Below are 26469 nucleotides of genomic sequence, written 5' to 3'. Positions count from 1 at the left end.
AGAACCACAAGGAAACGGTCCAAATGGAGCCTGATCGTCGATCCCCGAGCGACCCGAATGCTCTGGGACATTCAAATGCAATTACACTGCCGCGAATGCCTACACCATGCTGTGAGCCCGACAGAAGGACAGACCCCACCGTCCACAGCCAGCCTGGTGAGCACTGGCCACAAAGCCCCAGCCAAGAGACGACTCGTCCATGAACACATCGAGTGAGGGCTTGGATAGGCTCCAAGGCACTGAACTCCAAAAAACCCGAAGGGGAAGCTGGAGACGCAGCAGCCAATGCAAAGCCCCAAGAGGCCGAACTCAACGATCGCAAGAGTGGCAGAAGGGACGTCCCCAAAGGAACCAGAACAGCCGACACATCCAAACCCAACCCAGCGGGTAGACCATCACAGCAAGGCCAGGCTCCCGCACAACCCTTGAGCGACTGCTGGGTGACCTGGAAGCCCCCCAAAACAACCGAAGGCGGGACCACAGCCTAAGCAGAGACGCCGGAGGGGGAGACAGGGCTCTCTTCACATACCTGATGAAAGGTATGTGAAGAGACCCTCCCGAGTTGCCAAAGGAGGGGCCCGAGAGGAAGCAAACTTCTATAAGGTCTATCCCGACGGGCCCAAAAGCACATGTAATTGAATCCTAGGGAAAGCTGCACCCTAAATCATACTCCTACCGGGAGGGAGGGACGGAGGATAAGGAAACCCCTTTCCCTGCAAAAGAAAACTATCCTCAGAGGAACAAGAAACCACCTGGAGTCACATGGGACTCAAAGAGACCCATATCAGACTCCTCTCAAGCCCCAGAAGCCGCACTCGAGGGGCCCAGGGCAGAGCCTGTATCTATGCTTACCATCCGAGATAGAAAAGCAGACTCCAAGGGAGAGGCTTCAGAAGATGGGGGGGGGGGCTGGCTAGAAGGAAAACTCCGAAGCCTTGGCAGGACTAGCCGTCTCAACTGCCTTTGTGCCCAATTCGAAGGGGAAAACCCCCAAAAGCTGGCCAAGCCACATCATGAGCTAAATCTTGCTCCAACCTGGAAACACTTAGACATTTTGGAATCAAAAGAAGGGAAGGGGAAGGGCAGGGGAAGAAGATCAGAAAAAGGGCGAACCATGTCCAGAGAAGGAAGAGGAGGGGCAGAGACTTGAGATGGTGTTCACCAGAACCTCCATTTCTGAGTCCCTAAATACCTGTTGGGGCAGTTCTGGGGAAAATCCAATCAGACACATAACCTGGATGATTGTAATCAAAACAAACTAATAAAGCAGAAGCTGCCTGATCCAAACTAACCTCATCAGGAGGGTAGGAAAGAAGAGCACATCCTACAGTACTCAGGGATGATGGTGTCACTGACCCTACAAGCAGCATGACGGAGCCAGAACGAGTTATCGTCATCTTGTGGCACAGATGACGAGCAACCCTCAAAGCAAAATCAATAGCAGATTTGGGGGATATTCATAGGACCACTGAACAAGCAGAAGATTACCAGGGCCTGAAAGTTAAACCAAGTAGGACACCCAGGCACTGGGAATGCTATGCCAGACCTAAAGAAAGGCAAACCAGCCTGGGCTACACAGCTGTGAAGGCCAACCCTCGGTTTGCTAAACAGAAGCCAGCCAACCACCAATGCATCCCGCCAGGCAACATCGTTCCCGATCCGGGTTAAGACAGAGGAGTCACAAGACCTGATTCACCTTGGGTAAGTGCAAGGGCAGCACTAAGGTGCTGCCACAGGGAAGGTAACCTGAGCACATGCAATTCCAAGCACTATATGCCAGGTACATGCTAAGCACTATATGCCAGGTACATGCTAAGCACTATATGCCAGGTACATACTAAGCACTATATGCCGGGTACATGCTAAGCACTATATGCCAGGTACATGCTAAGCACTATATGCCAGGTACATGCTAAGCACTATATGCTGGGTACATGCTAAGCACTATATGCCGGGTACATGCTAAGCACTATATGCCAGGTACATGCTAAGCACTATATGCCAGGTACATGCTAAGCACTATATGCCAGGTACATGCTAAGCACTATATGTCAGGTACATGCTAAGCACTATATGCCAGGTACATGCTAAGCACTATATGCCAGGTACATGCTAAGCACTATATGCCGGGTACATGCTAAGCACTATATGCCAGGTACATGCTAAGCACTATATGCCAGGTACATGCTAAGCACTATATGCCGGGTACATGCCAAGCACTATATGCCGGGTACATGCTAAGCACTATATGCCAGGTACATGCTAAGCACTATATGCCAGGTACATGCTAAGCACTATATGCCAGGTACATACTAAGCACTATATGCCGGGTACATGCTAAGCACTATATGCCAGGTACATGCTAAGCACTATATGCCAGGTACATGCTAAGCACTATATGCCAGGTACATGCTAAGCACTATATGCCAGGTACATGCTAAGCACTATATGCCAGGTACATGCTAAGCACTATATGCCAGGTACATGCTAAGCACTATATGCCAGGTACATGCTAAGCACTATATGCCAGGTACATGCTAAGCACTATATGCCAGGTACATGCTAAGCACTATATGCCAGGTACATGCTAAGCACTATATGCCAGGTACATGCTAAGCACTATATGCCGGGTACATGCTAAGCACTATATGCCAGGTACATGCTAAGCACTATATGCCAGGTACATGCTAAGCACTATATGCCGGGTACATGCTAAGCATTATATGCCAGGTACATGCTAAGCACTATATGCCAGGTACGTGCTACACTGCAGCGTACAAGAAAAGTCACCAAGGGCAAAGACTCAAAAATAACTTGGCTGAACAGTGGGTGCCCACAGCGCAGAGGTGACCCAGGAACTACTACAATAGCCACTTGACTTTAAATGCATCAGTATTAGAACTGACAGCTCAGACCCCTTGAAGGGGGTAAGCACCCTTTCCCCTTCCCCCCAAATGAGTGAGGAGGTGGGGCAAATGAGCTCACACTAATTTCAAGAGATTTTATTGTTTACATAGTTGTGGGAGTTAATTAGCTGGGTTGCGAGGGTTCTGTCTCTTTTGAACCCAGCAGTGGTTTGTTTCAACTCCCTGACTTTCTGGACGCCTTTCCCAGTGAAGCGGTGAAATACCACCACGCCCTCAACTTCTGTGAGGGGGGGGGGGGGGCTAGGTTCTGGCTCTATTCCTTGACAGGCCTAGGAAATACACGGCTGATGGGACCTGGTAGATGGGACTCGTCTCAATGTATACCTTCAGGGAGACACAATGGGCTTTCCCCAGAAAACCAGGACTCACAAGAGTACTGTGGTGTGAATGAGGAGCATAACCACAACATCAAAGATGTTTATCCCAGGCAAAATAGCTGAAGCATTAAGGCTAGGGGGAGCTTGAAGGATGGTGCACAAGTTAACTACCGAGTCATGTGCTTCACAACTAGGTGGTTCATTTGTTTGGGGTTCATTGTCTCATTTATATGCTTTGTTTACTTTGTTAATTGTATGTTTTGGCTCACCCACCTTTCTGGTGGCCTTTTTGTGGTGAGGGTAATTTAGTATCCCTTCCACTTCTGAGAATGGGAGGGGCCAGAGTTTGGCCTTTGGTCAAAAAGGCTTACAATGTCTCATAAGGACTTGACATGGATTCAATTGGGTAGAGCTATTTTTGTTAATATTCCTTTAAAGTGTAAATAAACCAGTTAATATCTAACCTGAGAAGAAGCTGAAGGACTGTGGCACTTGGAGATGGAGGTACACTGCTGGGTGCTGCACAGAGGGCTGGCTGCTGGAGAGAAGTGTGTGACACCCCGCTGACCCTCACACTACCACTAGCCACACCAACATCTACCATGCCCAAGGACTGTGTCACAGATGGCCTGTAGATCAGGAAGAATTCTCAAGTGTTCTTCCTATAACAATTATGCTTAAAGAGTACAGATTGTGTTAGCTGTAAAGATTTGAGGTATCAGTTTACTAAAGAAGATTGAAGACTTTGAGCTGAAATTTCACACATACTATATTTTCTGGCATATAAGACACCTATTTTTCAAGAATTATTATTTTAAACACCCTATTTTACTATGTTTCATCATGTATTTAATGAAAGTGGTTTTCAAGTGGTTTTGTAGGGAAAACATGATTGTGTACACGTAAATACTATATATATTTGGTTTGTGGTATGCAAAGAACATGCATACCACCTGAAGAAAAATATAGTAGATTCCTTGTCAAGTTCTATTCAAAGTTCTCGACTGGAGAGAAATTTCTTTCCATTTCTACTTAGACAATAAGTTAATTTATATCTTTGGTTAGAAATGAGCACATTATCTACATCATTCCAACACATCTATGTATTTCCAATAAACATAAGTAGGCATGGTTTTGAAGAGGAAAAATATAGTAAAATGATTTGTATATTATTCCCTTTTATGGTTAGGAATAGATACAATCAGTTCACAAGCTGCTGAAAACTATAGTATCTGTCCTACAGAGGTTGAGATGGCTTAACTCTAAAGTAACTCGTTCCTTGCCCGAAACGCTATGCACACTAGTGGCTTTAGGTATTGTATGTACTAGCGCTATCTATAAATCCAACATTATGTTTTGTAACTAATCCTCTATGTATGTACTTTTACCTGAAAACATTTGATTTGATTTGATTTGATAAATTAAAATTCCTGTACATTCTGTGCCAAAATACTTGTGGATTTCTCAGCAAATATTTTATTACAGTAACAAAGAGCCCATTGTTGTTTCAATACCTTCCCTTCAAATGTAGGAGGAATTATCAACAAATCCTTTACAAAAAGGAACTTTGTCCATTCCTTCAGTGAGTTCCTGATCAACTGGGCTGTGGTGCCTGTCAGAAATGGAGCTTCAAGCATAATAATCTGCCTTATAACGCTACCAAATTGGAGGTTCTTTTTATGAATAAAAATAGTAGGCAGCAATCTCAAAAACCAATTTAAGTTAAGTAGACCTGAAGCTACTTAAAACTCAATATTGCGTCGCCTCAGCATGGAAGTGGCAGCTTCCAATCACAGACACCATTTCCAAATCGTGACGTATTTGCAGTGAAAGCACTCTGCCTGGGCTGGAGTCAGTGGGCTAACATTTACCTCGTCCTTCCAATTAGTTGGCATCATCTCATGTTGCCCAGGTTTAAGATATTTGTGGGCTGCCTTCTTTTACTATCACCTATAAATCTGCAGCACGATCTACCTCAACAGCTTGTGGTTCTATGCTGATCTTCATGAATGGAGTTTCCAAGCCTCGTGCACTGTCACCTGTATGGGGAATTGGGTGGTGGACCTCCTGGTGTTGCATCTCTCTTCTTGAAACAGCAATGTAAAATGGCTTTATGTATCTACCCTTATTTTGGCCTGGGCAGTATTCAACATTCCTTCTGGCATTTGTCAGCATTACATAGTGATTAAAAGCCAGGACCATACAAACAATATTTGTTTATTTCATAGGAAATATATTTAAAAGTAAGGAATCTATATGTAAAAGTAAAATGAATACCTAAATAAATCTATACAGTGAAGATCTTTATTCGTTTCTTTCACCGTCTTTCTATTACACGACTTGATAATGTTCCAAGATGGACTGAAACATCATTGTTTTTTTCATTTTCTGATGTGTAGATTTATCTTGCTTCAGGAGGGTTCTTTCTTCCTTCCTGCCTTCTGCCTCTTTTGACTCGGAAGGTCATTTTTCCGTTCCTTCTGCAGGTACGGGACTTTGCTTCTCTCGTGAATCTGGCATCTTTAGGGCTTAGATCGGGTTTGGTCTCGGGGTTGTGCTGAGGAGTTGTTTTTTTCCTGGCTTGTGGAAAATAGTGTTAGACCAAGCCCTCTGTTTTCTTTGGGGTTTGGCACAGCTCTTGCCATTTATGAGCTCTTGCAGAGAATTTGGTGGGCTCCGTAACAGATGGCTGTTCAGGCTTTCTGAAGCCTGGGCCGCAAAGGTTTATAGTATTGCTCCCTTAGTGACCAATTTGATGATACTATGTCAGTGATACTATGCTCCCTTAGTGACCAGTTTGCACTTCTTGGCTGTGGTTGAGTAGCTCAACCACAGCCCAGACTAGCTAGCTGGTCTGACTAGCTACCCTCTGACTAGCTCCAGGGTGGCCTAGTTGTGTTTTCTTTGGTGCCAGGTGTTGCTACCCTGTCACCTGCCATTCTGACTTGGTTTTCCTCCTTATTTTCCTTCTTTTGTCTTATTTTTTCAGTGGCTTTGCCATGTTTCTCACTCCCCTCCTTCGAGAGTTGATGATCTTTTTCCTTGCCAGTCTCATGTTTCAGCTTGGTCCCTACCCCTTTCCTAGGTTGGGACCTCGCCTGTGATTGGTTGGGATAGGCTTCCAGTGGGGCCCGATTCTCAGATGGCAGCCCTTACTTCAGGAAGCTTTTGCTCCAGCACTTTAGCAGTTTGCCCCTCGATGGTGCTGTGGGAAGACTTCTGGTCTCTTTTGCCAGTTTGTGATCTCACCTTTCGTGAACTTCCCGAGTGGTTCCCCAGGGTCTCTGGTGGCACTAATCCAATTACCTTCTCTCATTAGATTCAAGAATCTTAGTCTACTGCCCTTCCCTCATCTTCATGCTGTCGTAGAGACTTGGTTGGTCTCTGGTATAGTTGAATTCAATGCCTCTCTCTGGTGTGTATCCCAGTTGTTCCCAGTCCCTAAGTGCGACTTGTTAGATCTATGGTACTTACTTGACTTTTCGGGTTTTAACTGCTTCATTCCCTTTTCAATCACTTTATCCAAGATTTGCCTGGTGTTGCATGCGGATTCCTGGATGGTGTCCCTTGACTTTAAGAACTCATACTGGTGTGTTCCTTTTCATCATGATGAATATGGTTGGGAGATATTTATACAGTATATGGAACAAATAAAGCAAGAGCTTGGCAATGCAATGCAATAGTGACCAGACTATGCCTGGGAAACAGAGGTGTCTGGCAGCTTTCTCAAAACTCAAATGTCGAATACACCATGTATCAACTTTGTGAAAGAAATCATGCATTCCCTTGAACAATATATTGTAGAATGCCCTATACTGACCAACTTTTGCTCTCCCTGGGTTGAGATATGGTGAACACTGTAAACTTTATCTGAATACTGAAACACTTTAAAATATACTTGTCCTATACCCAAGATTGACTATAATGCATCAGTTATGTAATATATTTGATATAATTATAACTTGAGCTTATAAAAGCACCTTAATTACCTTTTGTGGTTGAGTGCTTAATAAAACACTAGTTTCTACAGCATCTATCTTACCCTGTAAAAGTAAGAGAGACAAATGTGTGTGTAAACTGGTCAGAATTTCATTTCACCTTTGTAAACACACACATTAATCACATTTTGTGGTTGAGTACTCAATAACCAATCATACTGTACGTAAGAGAACATATCTCGAACCCTGATTATGAAGGATAAACGTTAATGCTAGTGTTGTATGTGGGTTAGCATTGTGCTGTGTGCCTGATGTAACAGACCTGACCACAGATCCATAAACACATTGAGCGACAAGGGAGGATGGCACACCAAAAAACCTGAAGGGGAAGTCGGTGAAGAAAGAACCGATGAAGGGTGGGAGGGGATTGAACCTGCTTGTCACTGCAGTGGTGTTAGGGACATAACCGGTGAAACTGGAACAATGCCTGGAGTCAAACCCTGTCTAAGAAAAAGGCAAGATAGGCAAATTTCAGGTTCACACACAACTGCTTGACAAACCCGTGAGCCACCTGGGGCCGAGCCAAAGAAACTGCAGGAGAAGAAAAGCTGACGGCAAAGACGTCAGCTTTTCCACCAGACGGCAAAGAAACTGTAGGAGGAGAAAAGTTGCCGGATGTAGAGAGAGAGTCACTGGCTGACAGTCCTAAATGAGACTCACCAAGTCCGAACCTGGGATGTCACCAACTGGGACTTCCACTTGTTCACCAGGAATCCATACCTGGTGAGCTGGGAAGAACAAGATCCCTGGCCAGCTGACACGCGGACTGACTGGGAGACTAGCCACCTCCAGCCAGTCATTGAGGTAGGGCCAACACATAAACCCCTAACAAATGCAGCTGGGTCAAAACTACCCGTACTAGCCTGGTCAACATGCAGGAGGGAAAACCCTAAAGTGATAAGCATTATGCCCCACAACAATCCTAACCAATCTCTGAACCCATGGATGATTAGGGACAAGCCAGTATGCATCCTTGAGGTCCAGTTGAGACATGGACACCATCCCTGCAACCCTAACCCCCCCCCCCTTGCAATAGCAGGCAAACCTGGGACAAAGTGGTCATGTGGAGGGTTGGGAAGGGGGAGTTCAGACCCGAGAGTTCAAGGATGTCCCGGACATCTGCTAAATCCTGCTTTGGGACTGGGAACAACCAAGATACCCACCAAAAGGACAAGGTTGGCTCGACCATGCACAACGCAAAGCCCCGAGCAAACAACACCTGATCAATCAGGAGGCAAGAGAAAGCCACTGCTGAAAAAATTCGAGACACTATATTCTTGGGAAAGTGGAGGAGCAAAAAGGGAAGATGGCCACAAGGGTAAGAGAACATGCCAAATCTAAACAATGGGACAGCACAACTTGATGACACATGAGGTGGTCCAAATAAAATTATGCCACTGCCTCCTGAAGGGAAAGGGCAAGCATCTTGGGCAAGGCCCCCCAGGGCTGGAACCGCAGGCTGTAAGGCCTCAACATTTGGAGCAGACCCCAGCAAAGCCATATCTTCACAGAAACACTCGCTAAGCATTGTCTCGTTGAGGGTACACCCTCATAGCCTCCACAAGGATCCAGACATGCAAGACTGCTGCCAGGTGTGAATGTGCTCTGTGGTCATCCAATCACACAGGGGAAAAATCCCTTAGTATATGTAGCTCAAGACACAAAGAGCCAAGCCCACACAACAAGTACACAACAAGTTGGAATCAAAACACACATGTGAAGTTACACTAAAACTGGAAACAATACAACAAAGCAAATGGCCCCAAGAGGACAAATCCAAGGAAGGCCAGCTTGGATCTTGGGATCGCCCATGAACTGACATGACCACATGAACTACAAAATGGTGTGGTGACACCAACATCATCAATAGAACATCATGGAGAGCTGGCTGGGAGACATTCCAGGAAGCCTGGTGGTGGTAATCAGTATTAACGAATTTTTAGTTCGGTTGAGTGAATCTCTTTTTCCATGTAAGTCGTTTGGTGGTTTTTCGAGGCTCCATTTTCTGTAACCCTTCCAGTTGTCTGTAAAGCTGCACTGACTTTATGGAGACTTTTTCTGGCGACATAGCAGACTGTCACTTGCTCTCTGCAGGTCTGTGAGGAAGGAGGGGGGGAGGGGGGGAGGGGGGGGGGGAAGTCAGATTATGGCTCTGATCCCTAGTAGGCCAGAATTACAGAATAAAGCCATGGCTGATGTAACCTTTCAGTATGAAGCAATGTCAGGAAGATAGCTTCAGGAAGCCACAAGGGCCTCAATCCAGAAAGCTATCTTACATTTATATACCACAAATAATACTTAAACACCACTAAAATCATTGTTTATGTATTATTTTGTGCAGAAACATGTACTGTATCACTAACTATAAAAAATCCAGTAAATTTGGTAGTAAATATATACAAAAATGCAAATTTAGGGAAATCCTGATTTCCAGTAAGTCCAGATCAGGTCAGGCATGATATAATTCTGACTTTTTAAACACGGCTGTTAGATGTTTATTTCCTTCAAAGATATTAAATAATTATTATTTTCTTACATCTTTTATGTTAAGAAAATTGTTGAAACTCAAGATGGAGATGGTGGCAAGAGATGACAGTACTAACCCAGCAGTGATGACAGGTGTAGGTGTTGATATCACAGAGCTTGTTTGTTGTCCTGCATCTGCTGCTGAGCACACATTTAGAGACAGACGTCTTGGTACTCGTTCACTTTTATCAGCTTCCCCCTCAACTTCTATTACTCTGGGAAATAAATTCATCTCACAGTAAGAAAAAGACCATTAAAACATTGAACAATATACATAAACTGAACTGTAATGTCCTTAAAAAAATATAAAAGAACTGTACAAAGTTTAATACTAAAGTAACCACAAATTATATTCCTGGTTAATATTATATGCTGAAACAATATTGCATTTATTGAACGCAGATGAGTCATTAACATAGGATCAACAACAAACCTTTTTTTTCCTTTCCTTCCTAAGCTTTGTTGGCCGAGTTTTTGCCAGCAATATAAATTTCAAGTGTGAAAGATAGGCATACATCCCAAATGTGAACTGCATGGAGGCCTACATCATGAAAAGCCAGAAGCATGGCTATCTGCAGTGCCCAACCCCATGGGGACAGTGGATGAACCGATTCCAGACTGATAAGGCAACAGATCACCAGGGAACAATCTAATGAAGGTGGGGGGGGGGGGGAAGGATGAAGCTCTAGTGGACATGGATATGATGAATCGCTATCCAAACTGTTCCATATTCCTGGACCACAATGTGCACCCACCACAGACAATGAACTTACTGTCTCTGACCAATATAGTGACATCTGGAAAGACATCTTAACACTTTCGCGCTATCTGGACGCGCCGGCGCGTCCCGTTTCGTCTAACGCTAACGCATAGTGGACATAAAGTTGAGTCCTCTTTTAAAATATTTGTATAAAATTCAATTTTTATCCGATTTACTTTGGGTTTGTTTCAAACTGCGCGCTATGAGGCTCTCTTTCTCACCACTAGGCTGCATGGTACAATAAGTTCATGAAAGGTGTGGATAACTTCGATCAAATGGTATTTTGTCCCAAACGGGTTGCAGGTGGGTGACTTTAGCCGTTTATACTGGTAATGCTTCCCCCATATCATGTATTATATGCATATGTCTGTTTAGGGAATTTTATTCCGATCAATATACAACCAAAAATAACTGTGTGCAACAAGTATAAACTTGACAAACATAACAAAAGTAAAAACATTTCGTGTGTGTTTGACGCTCACTGATATGTTCCAGCGTTGTTTTATATTTGGCGCTATTCTAACTTACGCTTTGTTGATATTTTTTACCTATGGGCACATAGAACATTCTATTGCGAACACATTGACACAAAAATGAATGACGTACATAGAAAATTAATGTCATGAGAGTGAAATAAGTATAAACTTTCAAAGCGCCGTGCGTCGTCCCGTCACCGATACCGGGTAACAATTTCACCACTTCCCACACTCTTGCGGGCGGGCCGCATCATTATTCTACGCTTATATTCATATCACCGTGTTGGGAATTTCATTGCGAGTCCATTGATACCAAAATTAACGCTGTAGAATAAGTGTGGAGGTGATTACAATCCCAAGAGTAAAAACATTTTGTTGCTGATGGGCGCTCACGGCGAGTCATCTTCGTAGTTATTTATTTGGTGCTGGTATCCCTATACGTTTCGTGACTTTTTTTACTGATGTTCTTCTAGAGAATTTTATTGCGAACACGTTGGTACCAAAATGAAATACGTAGCATGAGAACTAAGGTCAGAAGAGTAAAAAGAGTATACACATTTTTGTTTTTACGCTTAAGCGATAAAAACGCAGCGCGCACATTCGGTTGGCTGAGTGACCTTTGCAGAGAGCGCGAAAGTGTTAAGCAGAAATCTGACACATTCATAAGCAGCTTGACCGATGGAAGAGGAAACCATTGAACAGAGCTATTTGGGAGGGCCTGAATAGAAAAATGACAAATCAATATCTTCTGCAAACAAAGTAAGGCATGCATCATGAGGCCCTCACTGTAGTTAAAAGTTCTGAAGTCCTTCTGGTAGATCGTTTATGTGGACAATAAACATTATTGGTGCAAGAACTGAACCCCCTGTGGTACTCCGCTAGTAACACGCCTCCAGTCAGATACACTCTCTCTGATTACCACCCTCATCTGTCTGTCGGTTGATTGTGCAAAAAAAAAGCTTGTGGAACATCTGGAGCGGAAGAACTTTGAAACAACATCAGCATGGGTTCAGGGATGGCAGATCATGACTCAGGGGATAATTAAAATTCTATTACCAGGCAACAAAAATCAGGCAAAAAATAGAGGGGTAGGCAGACTGCATATTTTTGGATTGCCAGAAAGCCTTTGACACAGTACCACATAAAAGACTAGTGCACAAACTGGAGATTCAGGCAGGAGTGAAAGGGAAGGTACCCCACTGGATAAGGGAGTACCTAAGCAACAGAAGACAAGGAGTCACTAATAGGAGTGAGGTCTCGGAGAGGTGAGGCATTACCAGTGGAGTCCCTCAGGGATCAGTTCTTGGACCTATACTGTTCCTGATACATACATGTAAATGATATCCCAGAGGGAATAGACTCTTTCCTCTCAATGTTTGCTGATGATGAAAATTTGTTATTATTCTGTTTAAATATATTAAACAAAATTATCTTGTTTTTTTATTTTGCCCTTCTATTTCCTCCACTAGGTGGAGGAAATAGGAGGCCAGACACTGGATACCGAATTGGAGATGAAGTCCTTCACGAAACGGAGAGAGAGAAAGATCTAGGAGTAGATATCAAGGTAAAACTGTCTACTGAAGCCCACATGAAAAGAATAACATCGGCAGCATATGCAAAGCTGCCTAAACATCAGAACTGCCTTCATAAACCTGTGTAAGAAATCTTTCAGAACCTTATATACCACATATGTAAGGCCAATCCTGGAGTATGAGGTCCCAGCATGGAGCCCGTACCTTGTCAAGCACAAGACGAAGCTGGAAAAAGTTCAGACTCGGTATGCCACTAGGCTAGACCCAGAACATGAGTTATGAGGAAAGGCTGAGTGAACTGCACCTCACGTCACTGGAAGACAGAAGAGCTCGGGGGAGACATGTTCACCACATACAAAATTCTCAGGGGAATTGACAGGGTAGACAAGGATGGATTATTTAACACGGGTGGTACAAGCACAAGGGGACACAGGTGGAAGCCGAGTGCCCAAATGAGCCACAGAAACATTAGAAAGAACTTTTTTCAGTGTCAGAGTAGTTAGTAAATGGAATGCACTAGCAAGTGATGTGGTGGAAGCTGACTCCATACACAGTTTCAAATGTTGATACTGTATGATGGAGCACAAGAAGCTCAAGAATCTGCATACCTGTAGAGTAAACGGCTGAGAGGCGGGACCAAACAGCCAAAGCTCAATCCCCGCAAGCACAACTACGTGAGTACAACTAGGTGAGCTCAGCTATCTAGAGAATCTATCGAAACTGATGCTGCTTCAGTTCTTGCACCGGTAATGTTCATTGTATACATAAATAATCTACCAGATGGAATACAGAATTATATGAACATGTTTGCTGATGATGCTAAGAAAATAGGGAAGATAAGTAACTTAGATCACTGTCATACCCTTTAAGAAGACCTGGACAGAATAAGTACTGTAAATGGAGCACCACTTGGCACATGGAATTTAATGTAAATAAATGCCATGTTATGGAATTTAATGTAAATAAATGCCATGTTATGGAATTTAATATAAATAAATGCCATGTTATGGAATTTAATGTAAATAAATGTCATGTTATGGAATTCAATGTAAATAAATGCCATGTTATGTGGAATAGGAGAACATTGACCCCACACAACCTATAAATTATGTGAGAAATCTTTAAAGAAGTCTGATATTGATATATATATATATATATATATATATATATATATATATATATATATATATATATATATATATATATATATATATATATATATATATATATATATATATATATATATATATATATATATATATATATATTATATATATATATATATATATATATATATATATATTCACCTATACATACATACATACATACATACACTGTACAATCTGTTATTAGTATAATACAACACTGAAATTTAAAACTTTTCTTACCTTAGTGATGAGTGAGGTCGAGTGCAACTGGTTGGTATATTTTGTGGATGAGATGGCACAGATATACTGCAGGTGGTGAGGGTGGCTGTTGAGTTTGCTGTAGTGGATGCAATAGACACATCATCTCGGGATGTGGAGGAAATAGTTTCATCAGAATCTACAGGAGGCAGCACTCTAGGTGTGTCGAGGCTTTCCCCTGTATGACCACCCACTGCCTGGGTGTGCATCAAAAACATATTATTTATATAAAACAAAGTGTAAATATTTTTGTTTGTATTTAATATAATTTTTGTATTTAATAATTATGATTTTCAAAAACAGCATGGGAAAAAGTCAGGGAAATTTGAATGCTTTAATTTTTATTCCACGGTTTCCTAGGCTACCTTTCATGTTTGATACGTTATTGGAGAATACTGGAAGAATTCTTGTCACTTTTGTAGTTGTCGGCCATCTAAGACCAGTCATATATGTGTGAGCTAATCCTAGTAAAAGTTACATTATTACAAATTATTTTGACTCATTTTACCTCAGTGATTGAGTGGTGTGATCTAAGAAGTGATGCTCTTCTAAATTGCTCATCAAATGGATTTAGACTTATTTCCTGGAAAAGTCCCACTTCTTCACACTGTCGCAAGAACCTCGTTGGAGTTGGTGTCTGATCTGTAAAATACGGATGCTTTTAGAAAAAGTATATATACAGTACATATTTTTAAGAAATAAGACTAATTAGTTATTGCATGATGCTGACAATGAGTCACAATAATGTGGCTGAAGATATGACGACCAAGCCACACATCAGAAGATAGAGCGCCTCAATACTGAACTAAATAAGAATGTCCCATTGGGAATTCATTAACTGAAGGAAACCCTGGGAAGGAATCCTAGAAAAGCTAATGCCACATAAACAGGAATGTCACCCAAGGAAATTCAGCACCTCCGACCAACAAAAGGACACCAAGCAATGGACCCAACCAAGAATCAAGAAGACAGATAGAAGGGCTTAAAACCAAAGTGAAGAGTATCCCAAACCTAGAACCCAGAGGGTAACTACAAAGATGTTGGAAGTAAAACTTTCCATAGTAAGGAAACCCCACCAAGGACAGAGGCCTCATTGCCACCACTGAGAAATGTGGAAGGTGGAAACCAAAACACAAACACACCCAGACCAGTAATGAATGCAGGAAAGATACAGTGAGGTCAAGGACATGCAAAGAATATAAAAGCCCCCATCCCTCTACACAGGATCTGAAAAGACCCAGGCTGAAATTGAGGCAATACCCACTAGCAGTCATGGATCCCAGCTGTGCCTGCTGATGCAGTCAAATTGGAGTGCTGAACCATGCAGACTTGTAGGAAAGGACAGGAGGAGCAGGACACAGGATATAGCAGCAGCTCAGGGTCATCTAAGGCTCAGTCAGCATGCCACTTCACTCAAGCCCCACCCCCTCCAAACCAAACCTCTCTACCTGGGTAAACAGGGTAAACAGCCATAGTAGACAACCAACAAACAATCTGGCAAAAAACCACAGGGCACACAGCACAAGGACACCGCTCAGAAACCCTTGGAGACAGTTTAGGCACTGCCAAAAAAAGCTCAGAAACCCACCAGACGTACAGCCAAAAAACTCCAGGGCATACAACCCAGAAATCACTGGGTTCCCAGTCCAGGAGCCTCCCGACACACATCCTGGAAACCACTGGCCACACAGTCCAAGAACTGCAAGGCACACTGCCAGGAAACCTCCAGGCACACAAGAGCGAGAAACACATAATATTGGAGAGGGTACATGAAGACAAAACCGGTCACTGGAACAATACAGAACCAAAGACTCCACCAAACAGCACAGAGCTGAGCAGTCGAGTAGTAGGGAAATGACTCGTCTCATGTTGGTATATATATGCATGTTACATATGAAGCAAATTTGCAGTGGGGGGAGGGGAAGTCTTAAACACATCCTAAGAAATAGAAGAAATCAAAATGCACCTTACCAATAATGAATCCATGATGCTTGACTAGAGATGATGTATGATGCTCTCCATTGACTGTGAGCTGCATCTCATGACGTCGACGATGCACAGTTAGATGATCCTCATTGGTAAAGCTCTGGGGAAAGACTTGTTATAAACTTAGAAAATATTTATATCTAATGCATAACTTATCTCCAGCCAATTTGCCAGGATATACATTTCACAAATAAATTAGTACTGTAACTAAATTCATTTTTACAACAAGAAGTATGCAGTCAACATGTGGTAAAGAAATTGGAAGTACACTACGTTTTATCGTAGTAAAGTGTAACCGTACACTTTATACAACCCAGCTTTATTTCTGGGTTGTACCTAGCAGTAAAATAGGTACCTGGGTGTTAGTTAGTTATTTATGTGCTGCTTCCTGGGGGTGGAGGCCTGGTGGAGGACCAGGCTGCGGGGACACTAAAGCCCCGAAATCATCTCAAGATAATCTCAAGAAGATACATGCCACTATGCATGGGTTTGTAGTAGACAGAGAAAGAGAACCCGGACACAATGCTGTGAACGTGAACATCAAGAAAAGGAAGGAGGGAATTAGATTCCCATTCAACTTTGAAATGGATAGGAGCCAATTTGTTAAGATAGGAGAGGAAAGGCTGGAAAAGACTAATGTCATGAGGCCATAAAGCAAAGATGTCATCAACATAGCACAGCTAGAGAGAGGGATGGTTATCAATAGAAGGAAGAAGAACAGTTTCGAAGTATTCCATGTAGAAATTGGCAAGAACAGGGAAGAGAGGGGAACCCATAGCGACACCGAAAGTTTGAGTGTAATATTTACCGTTAAAAGAGAAAGAGTTAGAGTCAACACAGAGTCTAATGAGTTCGAGGAAAACGTCAGTGGGAAGCGGGAGAGGAAGAAGGCCCTACTGGGCTTTGATATATACCTGCCTTCTTTTTTTTAAGGTGGATTAGGACATGGTTATTTCAAAAGAAACAAGAGTTAGTATAAATCGGAGTCAGTTAAATCTGGGCAGGAGCCATTGAAAGTGGAGTGCCCCAGGGATCTGCCTTTGGACCTCCGTTCTTCATTATTCACTCCAGTATATATATCTAAATTTAGATACAGGACTAAACAGCAACATTTGCCAGTTTGTTTAGACAATACAAAAATAGCAGGAAAAATAAATTAAGAAAAAGATTTAGAATAGCTGTGATTGATATTATTATTATTATATATATATATATATTATATTACATTATATTATATATATATATATATATATATATATAAATATATATAATATATAACTTTAGAACACTTTCCCACCAGGAGACTCGAACCCTAGCCAGCACAGAAGCCTTCCAGCAACTGGCATAACAGGTACGCCTTAACCCGCTTATATTATATATATATATATATATATATATATATATATATATATATATATATATATATATATATATATATATATATATATATATATATATATATATATATATATATACCTATATATACCTATATATACCTATATATACCTATATATACCTATATATACCTATATATACCTATATATACCTATATATACCTATATATAATTATATAGCTAGCTAGCTAGCCTTTAAAACATGAAAAATTAGGAAATGCACAGTTTAATGCTGACAAATATAGAGCTCTGAATGTAGGAAATTATAATAGTTACCAGACTGTAGTTGGGCAAAGATGAAATTATCAAATTTGAAGGTAAAAAAGATCTTGGACTCATGATTACTTTCAATCTTAAGCCAAACAATTACTGTATGTATAGATGGAATAAGGCAAATATGATACTGGGATTTATATCTAGAAATATTAGCAATAAGACACCAAATGTTGTTCTTCAGTTTTATCTTGCTCTTGTTAAGCCCTACTTAGATTAAAAACTTCAGTTTTTGGTCTCCATACTATCTTGAGATGGTTATCTTAAGATGAATTCGGGGCTTAGTGTCCCCGTGGCCTGGTCCTCAGCCAGGCCTTCTTTTTGTTACACATCCCCAGGAAGCAGCCTGTAGCAGCTGTCTAACTCCCAGGTACCTATTTACTGCTAGGTGATCAGGGTGAAAGAAACTCTGCCCATTTGTTTCCGCCTCCACTGGAGATCGAACCCGGAACCTCAGGACTATGAATCCGAAGCGCTGTTCACTCAGCTGTCAGGGCCCTATATGGATATGAATTTACTAAAACGTGTTAACCAATTCTCGTGTTTAGATAGTAGTTTTTGTGACTATGTGTACAAAGATTGCCATTCTAAGCAATTAGATGGTAGAAGTTTGTACTATTTACTTTTAGAGTTGGAAAAAATGAGGCTAAAAAGTAATTTAAATATTTCTAGGCCTAGTATAGCACACACACGTACTATATTACTATATTAGGCCTTATATATCACGTATTAGGCCTAGGAAGGATAGGTTTGTTTAGTTTGTCTTTGCAACATAAGTAGAAAACAGTTTTCTGGTTTGTCCAACTTAAAAGTGCCGATTTCTACTAACCAATTTCGTTGTATGTCGGTACAGTATATATAATATAGTCCTCATCGTTACTATAAGTACAGTACTACCAAAACAGGAGGATGAGCTGAATGTGTACAGTGAAGGATAAAGTTAATCCCAGGAAGTAAAACCTTCCTAATAAGGAAAGTAAAGAATCTTAATTTAAATTCAATAACAGGTGAAGAGTAGGGGTGTTATGATTGAAATACAAATTAATAAAATTGTAAAATAATGGGGATACTGTATTAATTAATAAGGTGTTAAAAATATCAATACAAAATAGAACTCATAACAATGTATGAAAATTGCAAAAGTTTAGATTAAAAAAACAGGGGGAAAATATTGGTTTATAAATGGGGGTCGGTGATTTATGGAACAAATTACCAAGTAAAAACTGAAGTGTGATTGATTGATTGTTTCAAGCAATGGTTAGCCATTTAAATAGGAGTTTTGCTGGATTTAAACTGGAGCTACCTTGCATTGGTCATTGGCCACATGCAGATTTTTTTTTATTCTTATCACCACCTTTATTCTCAGTGTACTTAAATTTAATACAAAAACACTTTGAACTGCAAAACATGAAGTTCTGCCCCATAGCAAATTCTTTATCAACAGGCATTTTCTTTCCTTACCTGCCTTATTTTCTTTCACTCCTCTTGCAACAAACTCAAAATACTTACCATACCACAGCCAGGCTGGGGACATCCAAAAGGTTTATCAACCTCTCCCATGACTGAAACTGGATTAAGGCCTCATTAAGACTTTCCTCCAGGATACTGGATAAGTCTGCAGGACTTGGACCAGTAATGTTGGGAGCCTGCGTGGCCCAACTGGAGTTTAACAAATTGTCAAAACTGTGCCAGTGTGGTTCTTTTCAGGATTCTGAAAAAAAAAATGAAACGATTAACTAAGTAATTTTCATTTATATGTTAAAAAATTAAAAATTAGCTATGTGAATATTTACTTATACTGTAGTATAATTTTAGATGTTTTATTTAATTGTCATTAATTTGCTATTTGTTGTGTTGATTATTTTGTCTTTAGCACATATTTTATTTTTGTGAAATTTTCAGTTACTGTGAGAGCACTCATACCTCCATTGTGTTTTCCCTGGTGTTAGTGTCACCTCACCTCACATTATTCAAGCATTTTTAATAATGCTTGAATAATTCAAGCATTATTATTATTATTATTATAGCAAAATAAAAAATAGGTAATTGTGTAGATGATGATTGAGGTTACAGTATTGCTGTTTGGGGGATACAGCACTGTCTTCAATGTATACAGTATTTATATTATGAGGGCAGTGAAGTACAGTACCATGGTTAAAATGGATACTCCACTGGTTACAGTCTTTGAAGAGTGCTAGGTCTATAATGAAGTAAATAATTATCAAAAGAAGGCACCAAGCTGGGGAGACTATGTAGCATGAGGTTATGTTACTCCTGAGCATAAAGACTTTTCCAATACCTTTCACATTTCATCAGTGCCTAAAATAATACTACCCTTGAAATCTAGCAAACACAGACTCAATAGCTACTGTTGAATAACAAATACCACTTAACATGTCTAAAATGATGATATTTTGTTTCTTAACAAAAGAATTCCATCCAAGTTTCATTTGTTTGACCAGTTCCAAATCAGCAAGAGTCAGATGCCGTATACCTGAGTATGTTTGGTCACATCGGTAAAAATTCACCTTTCAGAAAAACGCTAAAACAACACAACATAAGACTTCCAAAGAGGCCAAATGTGCGTCTCAACAGATTATGCAATATACCAGCCCAGCCCACCTTACACGTCAGCCAACTCAGCTCCGTCAATGTTGCCCCCAAAACCACACTCCTCTGACACACCACGCTCTCTTGTACACATGAATTAGTAGTGACAAGTGTGTGTGTGTGTGTGCTTTTACGTGTGACCTGTTGTGACCTTACCATGGTGAAGGCCTCTGAGAGTTCATATCGCGTGAACTTGTATGACGTAGCAGCCCCGTGCTTTGTTTACCTCCCGCCGCCCCTCACTAACACTCACGACACTCTACCGAAACTTTTTCCTCTCACACCCCCAACAAGAAATACCTTCAAATCATCACAAATTGCGCTTTAAATATAATTATTTACATTGATATGCACCCTTTATACATATAAAGCTATCGTTGATGAGCAAGCTGCTCGGCCAGCAACTGCTGGACTCCATGTATGACTAACCATCCTGTGAGATGTGAATATTAATTAGATGGACTTTTGCTAGTTATTTATCTACACCGTGTAATCTTTCATATAGAATAGGGTAACAGCACATTGCTGTGTATACCTAAGCTCGTTAAAAAAAAAACTGGATTTTTAAATACTGTAAACGAATAAATACAAAAAAATAAAAATAATTGTTGTTTTATTAACGAGCTTAGGTATACACAGCAATGTGCTCTTACCCTATTCTATATGAAAGATTACACACTGTAGATAAAAAAAACTAGCTTTAAGTTCATCTACCATCACTCTTTTTGAATATTGTGACTACATTGGCCGTCTTCCGTATATTTGCTAAGTCTCCCGTTTTTTTTTTTTAATATTAAGCCACCCAAGAGGTGACACGGGCATGAATAGCCCATAAGTGGCTGATTTTTTGTTTAGTAAATGTATACTGTGTGCTGAGGTCGTATATTACTGCCCGAAACGCTTTGCGTAATAAGTGGCTTCAGGCATTGTATGTACTAGCTCTTATCTATAAAGCCAACAAACTTTGTAAATTCTCTTTATGTATGTACCTTTGCCTAAATAAAAATTATTATTATTATTATTATTATTATTAAACTGTCAGGCTGTAAGTCTTCCGTCTCCAGTGACCTACTATATACCATGGAGTTTCTGCACATCCTTTCAGTACCCATGGTGAGATTCCATCCGAACCAACACGTCCAACACGTGATCTTTCACGTCCAGATCCAACAGATCTGGAGGACAAATCTGCGTCTCAGCCTCATCTCTGGTAATTCCGAACCCTTCCAAGGCCTCCTGGTTTACTGCCATGTCTCCTAGCTCAAGGCCTTCGCCTCGTTCTATTGTGAAGACCTCCTGGAATCTCTTGTAGAGTTCTTCACATACCTCTTTGTCATTCTCTGTGTACCTGTCCTCACTTGTTTTAAATTTCCTCACCTGTTCTTTTACTGTTGTTTTCCTCCTAATATGGCTGTGGAGCAGTTTTGGTTCTGTCTTGACTTTAATTGCTAAATCATTTTTATACGGTCTCTGCTTCTCTTCTCACACTGACATACTCATTCCTATCTCTCTGGTATCTCTCTCTGCTTTCTGCTGTTCTGTTCTGTTCTGTTATTTCGGAAATTCTTCTCACACACACACACACAACAACAACAAGTTAGGTGAGATGGTGGAGGCCAAGACCGTCAGTAGTTTCAAAGCATTATATGACAAAGAGTGCTGGGAAGACGGGACACCACGAGCGTAGCTCTCATCCTGTAACTACACTTAGGTAATTATAATTACACTTAGGTAATTACACACACACGCACAAAAAAATACATACACCAGTGTGTGTGTGTACTCACCTAGTTGTCTTGCGGGGGTTGAGCTTTGTCTCTTTGGTCCCGCCTCTCAACTGTCAATCAACTGGTGTACAGATTTCTGAGCCTACTGGGCTCTATCATACCTATATTTGAAACTGTGTATGGAGTCAGCCTCCACCACATCCCTTCCTAGTGCATTCCATTTATTGACTACTCTGACACTGAAAAAATTCTTTCTAACGTCACTGTGGCTCATCTGGGTACTAAGTTTCCACCTGTGTCCCCTTGTTCGTGTCCCACCCGTGCTGAAGAGTTTGTCTTTGTCCACCCTGTCAATTCCCCTAAAAATTTTGTAGGTGGTTATCATGTCTTTCCTTACTCTTCTGTTTTCCAGGGACGTGAGGTTCGGCTCCTTTAGCCTTTCCTCGTAACTCATTCCTCTCAGTTCCGGGGCGAGCCTGGTGACATACCGCTGAATCTTCTTTTTGTCCTGTGTTTAACTAGGTATGGACTCCAGGCTGGAGCTGCATATTCCAGGATTGGTCTGACATAAGTGATATACAGGGTCCTGAACGATTCCTTACACAAGTTTCTAAAGGCAGTTCTTATGCTGGCCAACCTAGCATATACCGCTGATGATATTCTTTTGATGTGGGCCTCTGGGGACAGGTTCGGTGTGATATCAACCCCCAGATCTTTCTCTCTATTTGACTCTTGCAGGAGTTCACCTCCCAGATGGTACCTTGTGTTCAGCCTTCTGCTCCCTTCGCCTGTGTGTGTGTACTCACCTATTTGTGCTTGCGGGGGTTGAGCTTTGGCTCTTTGGTCCCGCCTCCCAACCGTTAGTCAACTGGTGTACAGATTCCTTGGCCTACTGGGCTCTATCATATCTACATTTGAAACTGTGTATGGAGTCAGCCTCCACCACATCACTGCGTAATGCATTCCATCCGTTAACTACTCTGACACTGAAAAAGTTCCTTCTAATGTTCCTGTGGCTCATGTGGGTACTCAGTTTCCACCTGTGTCCCCTTGTTCGCGTCCCACCAGTGTTGTACTGAATGGGGTGAGAATAGCTTGAGCTACCTCATCCCTTTGTGTGTATTTTACCTCAATAAACTTATTTCAATTTCAAACCAGTGTTGAATAGTTTATCCTTGTTTACCCGGTCGATTCCCCTGAGGATTTTGCAGACTGTGATCATGTTTCCCCTTACTCTTCTGTCTTCCAGTGTCGTGAGGTGCATTTCCCGCAGCCTTTCCTCGTAACTCATGCCTCTTAGTTCTGGGACTAGCCTAGTGGCTAGCCATATGTTATGTCCATTCATCCACTTGTAAACCTCTATCGTGTCACCCCTCTTCGATTGTGCCTACAATATCGGACAGACATTATCTTTAATAGATATAGATAAAAAATTGAAGATAAGCAGTATTAATAATAATTATAGTTATCACACGTGAAGTAATAATTCTCTCTTATTGGGAAAAATCTTGTAAAAACTGTAAGAATTCTTCCCAACAAGAGAGAATTATGACCATGTGTAATAACCATTACATATAATTATAGTTTTATATAGAATAAGAATTGTACAAAAAAGAATGTTGAAATTTAAATATGTTTAAGAGAATGTTTGTTTATCCGAGGTTGTAGGCACAATTCGGATGTTACAAATCTCAACCAGTATATTTCTATGCAATTTTACTCTTTGTTCTTCCTTAAAATACATGTTTTAATAATCGAGAATGCGGTTTCAGGATGGAATATAGAAGCGTGTATAAGTTAATTTTGCTGAAAGGACCAATTTTGACAATGATGTGTCTTTGACGTGTCGTTAAGCAGTGTCGCACTCATTTGATACAAAAAATATGTATTGTATCAATAACGCGCGCTTTAGTAGTAATAAAAATATGTAAACAAAGATCGCAAGATCACGTGGTGAGCGCGCACTGAAGTCAACAAACCCACGTGCTTCTGTTTACATCAGGAGGCTGAGGGTCAAGGTGGCCACAACGCCGTAAATTAGACCTGATCACCATGACGTGTAGCCTTAACATTATATAGTATATACGACAACTGGCCGTTCATCTTAGCTTTAAATATTTCGTTCCCCATCAATTTTGTTTTCGATTTTATTCCATGATGTCGTAAATTTTTATAATGCTTAAAATTTCGAGAGCGCTGCGTGCTCTGTGATATGATGTGGTTGCCTACGATGTGCGGGATACATCAGCACAGCATAAATGGGTAAGCGTTCACTGATCGGTGGATTGTCATTGGATTTATACCAAACTTGCTCCTACAGCTACGACTTAGACTAGGCTATGTTCAGTCATAGGAGTACACAAGTGGATGATACTCATGGTCTTACGAATATTCAGATGTATATTTATTGGTTTAAACTTACTCCGTGGAACGGAGACGTGTCATAATATACACATGGAAGATGCTGAAAGGTCAAATACCAAGCCTAAACAATAAAATTACAACATAGTAAAGTGGGAGCATAATTATTACAACATATTGGTAGGAAGTGTAAAATCATGCCAAAGTCGGGATACCATTTAGCACAACGGGAGAACACAGCGTGAACATCAGAGGCCACGACTCTTCAGTCTTCTGCCGACAAATATAAGGAATGTTGCTGGAACAACAGCGAAGCTTTCAAGATAGAACTGGACAGGTTTCTGATGGAGTTATTGGATCAGCCTGGCTGTAATGGTTATAATTCATTGTGTCGGGAGGCAGGAAATCAGAGTGTATTTATACACGTTAGGTTATTATCGAGGTTCCACCCCCCAAGGTCGAATTACTGACCCCGCCCAGGATGCAACCCCACAAAAAGCTGCCTAACTCCTGATCACCTACTTACTGTTAGGTTAACAGGTAAAAGGAAATGTGCCCAACCATTTCTGTCCTGCCCGGGATTTGAACCTGGAATTCTCGATTGTGAGTCGAGAACGAACCTGACTTTATTACCGGCAAGGTGGACCTTCGGGTGACTAGAACAACTCTCAAAATTGTCAATAGGTAATACGATGGACACAATAGACTATAGAAAACACAACGTATGACAGAAAACATGATATGTTTTTTAGCCCATAGCGTTATAAACCCGCGGAACCGCCTACCCGCGAAAAGTCATAAATGCCAAAACATTCTTACATTTCAAAATCCAGCTCAATAAAACTCAATGTTCTCTGATTGTGCCTATGGCACCTCTGCTCTTCACTAGTTCTATTCTGCATTTTTTTCCATATCGTTCACTCCAGTACGTTGTTATTTTACTGTGTAGATTTGGGACCTGGCCTTCTAGTATTTTCCAGGTGTATATTATTTGGTATCTCTCTCGTCTTCTTTCTAGAGAGTACATTTGGAGAGCTTTGAGACGATCCCAATAATTTAGGTGCTTTATCGCGTCTATGCGTGCCGTATATGTTCTCTGTGTTCCCTCTATTTCAGCAATTTCTCCTGCTCTGAAGGGGGAAGTGAGTACTGAGTAGTACTCAAGACGGGACAACACAAGTGACTTGAAGAGTACAACCATTGTGATGGGATCTCTGGATTTGAATATTAATCTACTCTTAGTAATGAGTAGTAGTCTAATCTGAATAAGAGTAATCTACTCTTACTCAGGTAAATTCAGATAAGGGCAGTCCTAGTCACAACGTACGGACCACACTAGGCTAGTCCGTGGTCACAACGGACCATACTAGGCTAGTCCGTGGTCACAACGGACCACACTAGGCTAGTCCGTGGTCACAACGGACCATACTAGGCTAGTCCGTGGTCACAACGGATCACACTAGGCTAGTCCGTGGTCACAACGGACCATACTAGGCTAGTCCGTGGTCACAACGGACCACACTAGGCTAGTCCGTGGTCACAACGGACCACACTAGGCTAGTCCGTGGTCACAACGGACCACACTAGGCTAGTCCGTGGTCACAACGGACCACACTAGGCTAGTCCGTGGTTACAACGGACCACACTAGGCTAGTCCGTGGTCACAACGGACCACACTAGGCTAGTCAGTGGTCACAATAGACCACACTAGGCTAATCCGTGGTCACAACGGACCATACTAGGCTAGTCCGTGGTCACAACGGACCACACTAGGCTAGTCCGTGGTCACAACGGACCACACTAGGCTAGTCCGTGGTCACAACGGCCCACACTAGGCTAGTCCGTGGTCACAACGGACCATACTAGGCTAGTCCGTGGTCACAACGGATCACACTAGGCTAGTCCGTGGTCACAACGGACCATACTAGGCTAGTCCGTGGTCACAACGGACCACACTAGGCTAGTCCGTTGTCACAACGGCCCACACTAGGCTAGTCCGTGGTCACAACGGACCACACTAGGCTAGTCCGTGGTCACAACGGACCACACTAGGCTAGTCCGTGGTCACAACGGACGTACCACACTAGGCTAGTCCGGTAAGTCCGGTCCGGTCTATACAGGTAAATGTACCAAAAGCTGTGAATTCTTTCACCCAGAAATTTGCAAGAACTCTTTG

The 26469-nt window shown here is 41.6% G+C and overlaps 1 protein-coding gene across 5 annotated transcripts in view; it reads right to left on the bottom strand.

Moving 5' to 3' along the window:
• LOC123772298 (cyclic AMP-dependent transcription factor ATF-7) overlaps nt 1–26469 on the bottom strand; it is a 103668-nt gene that overhangs the window by 28159 nt on the left and 49040 nt on the right. For 3 of the 5 annotated variants that reach the window (XR_006774661.2, XM_045765422.2, XM_069338212.1), the window contains exons 2-7: nt 19105–19306; nt 15914–16028; nt 14451–14584; nt 13925–14139; nt 9846–9983; nt 3709–3873 (exon numbers count right to left, since the gene is read on the bottom strand). Coding sequence is in view for 4 of the 5 variants with exons in the window: in XM_045765422.2 (XP_045621378.1) it covers nt 3709–3873; nt 9846–9983; nt 13925–14139; nt 14451–14584; nt 15914–16028; nt 19105–19155 (818 nt within the window). In the remaining variant the exon portion in view is untranslated. The other 2 variants (XM_045765494.2, XM_045765575.2) reach the window with 2 other exon arrangements.

The sequence above is a fragment of the Procambarus clarkii genome, chromosome 1 (genome assembly GCF_040958095.1).
Source record: "Procambarus clarkii isolate CNS0578487 chromosome 1, FALCON_Pclarkii_2.0, whole genome shotgun sequence".
NCBI classification, from domain to species: Eukaryota; Metazoa; Arthropoda; class Malacostraca; order Decapoda; family Cambaridae; genus Procambarus; species Procambarus clarkii.
Note: the sequence above shows the minus strand (reverse complement) of the source record. Positions and strands in the feature narration are given on the sequence as shown.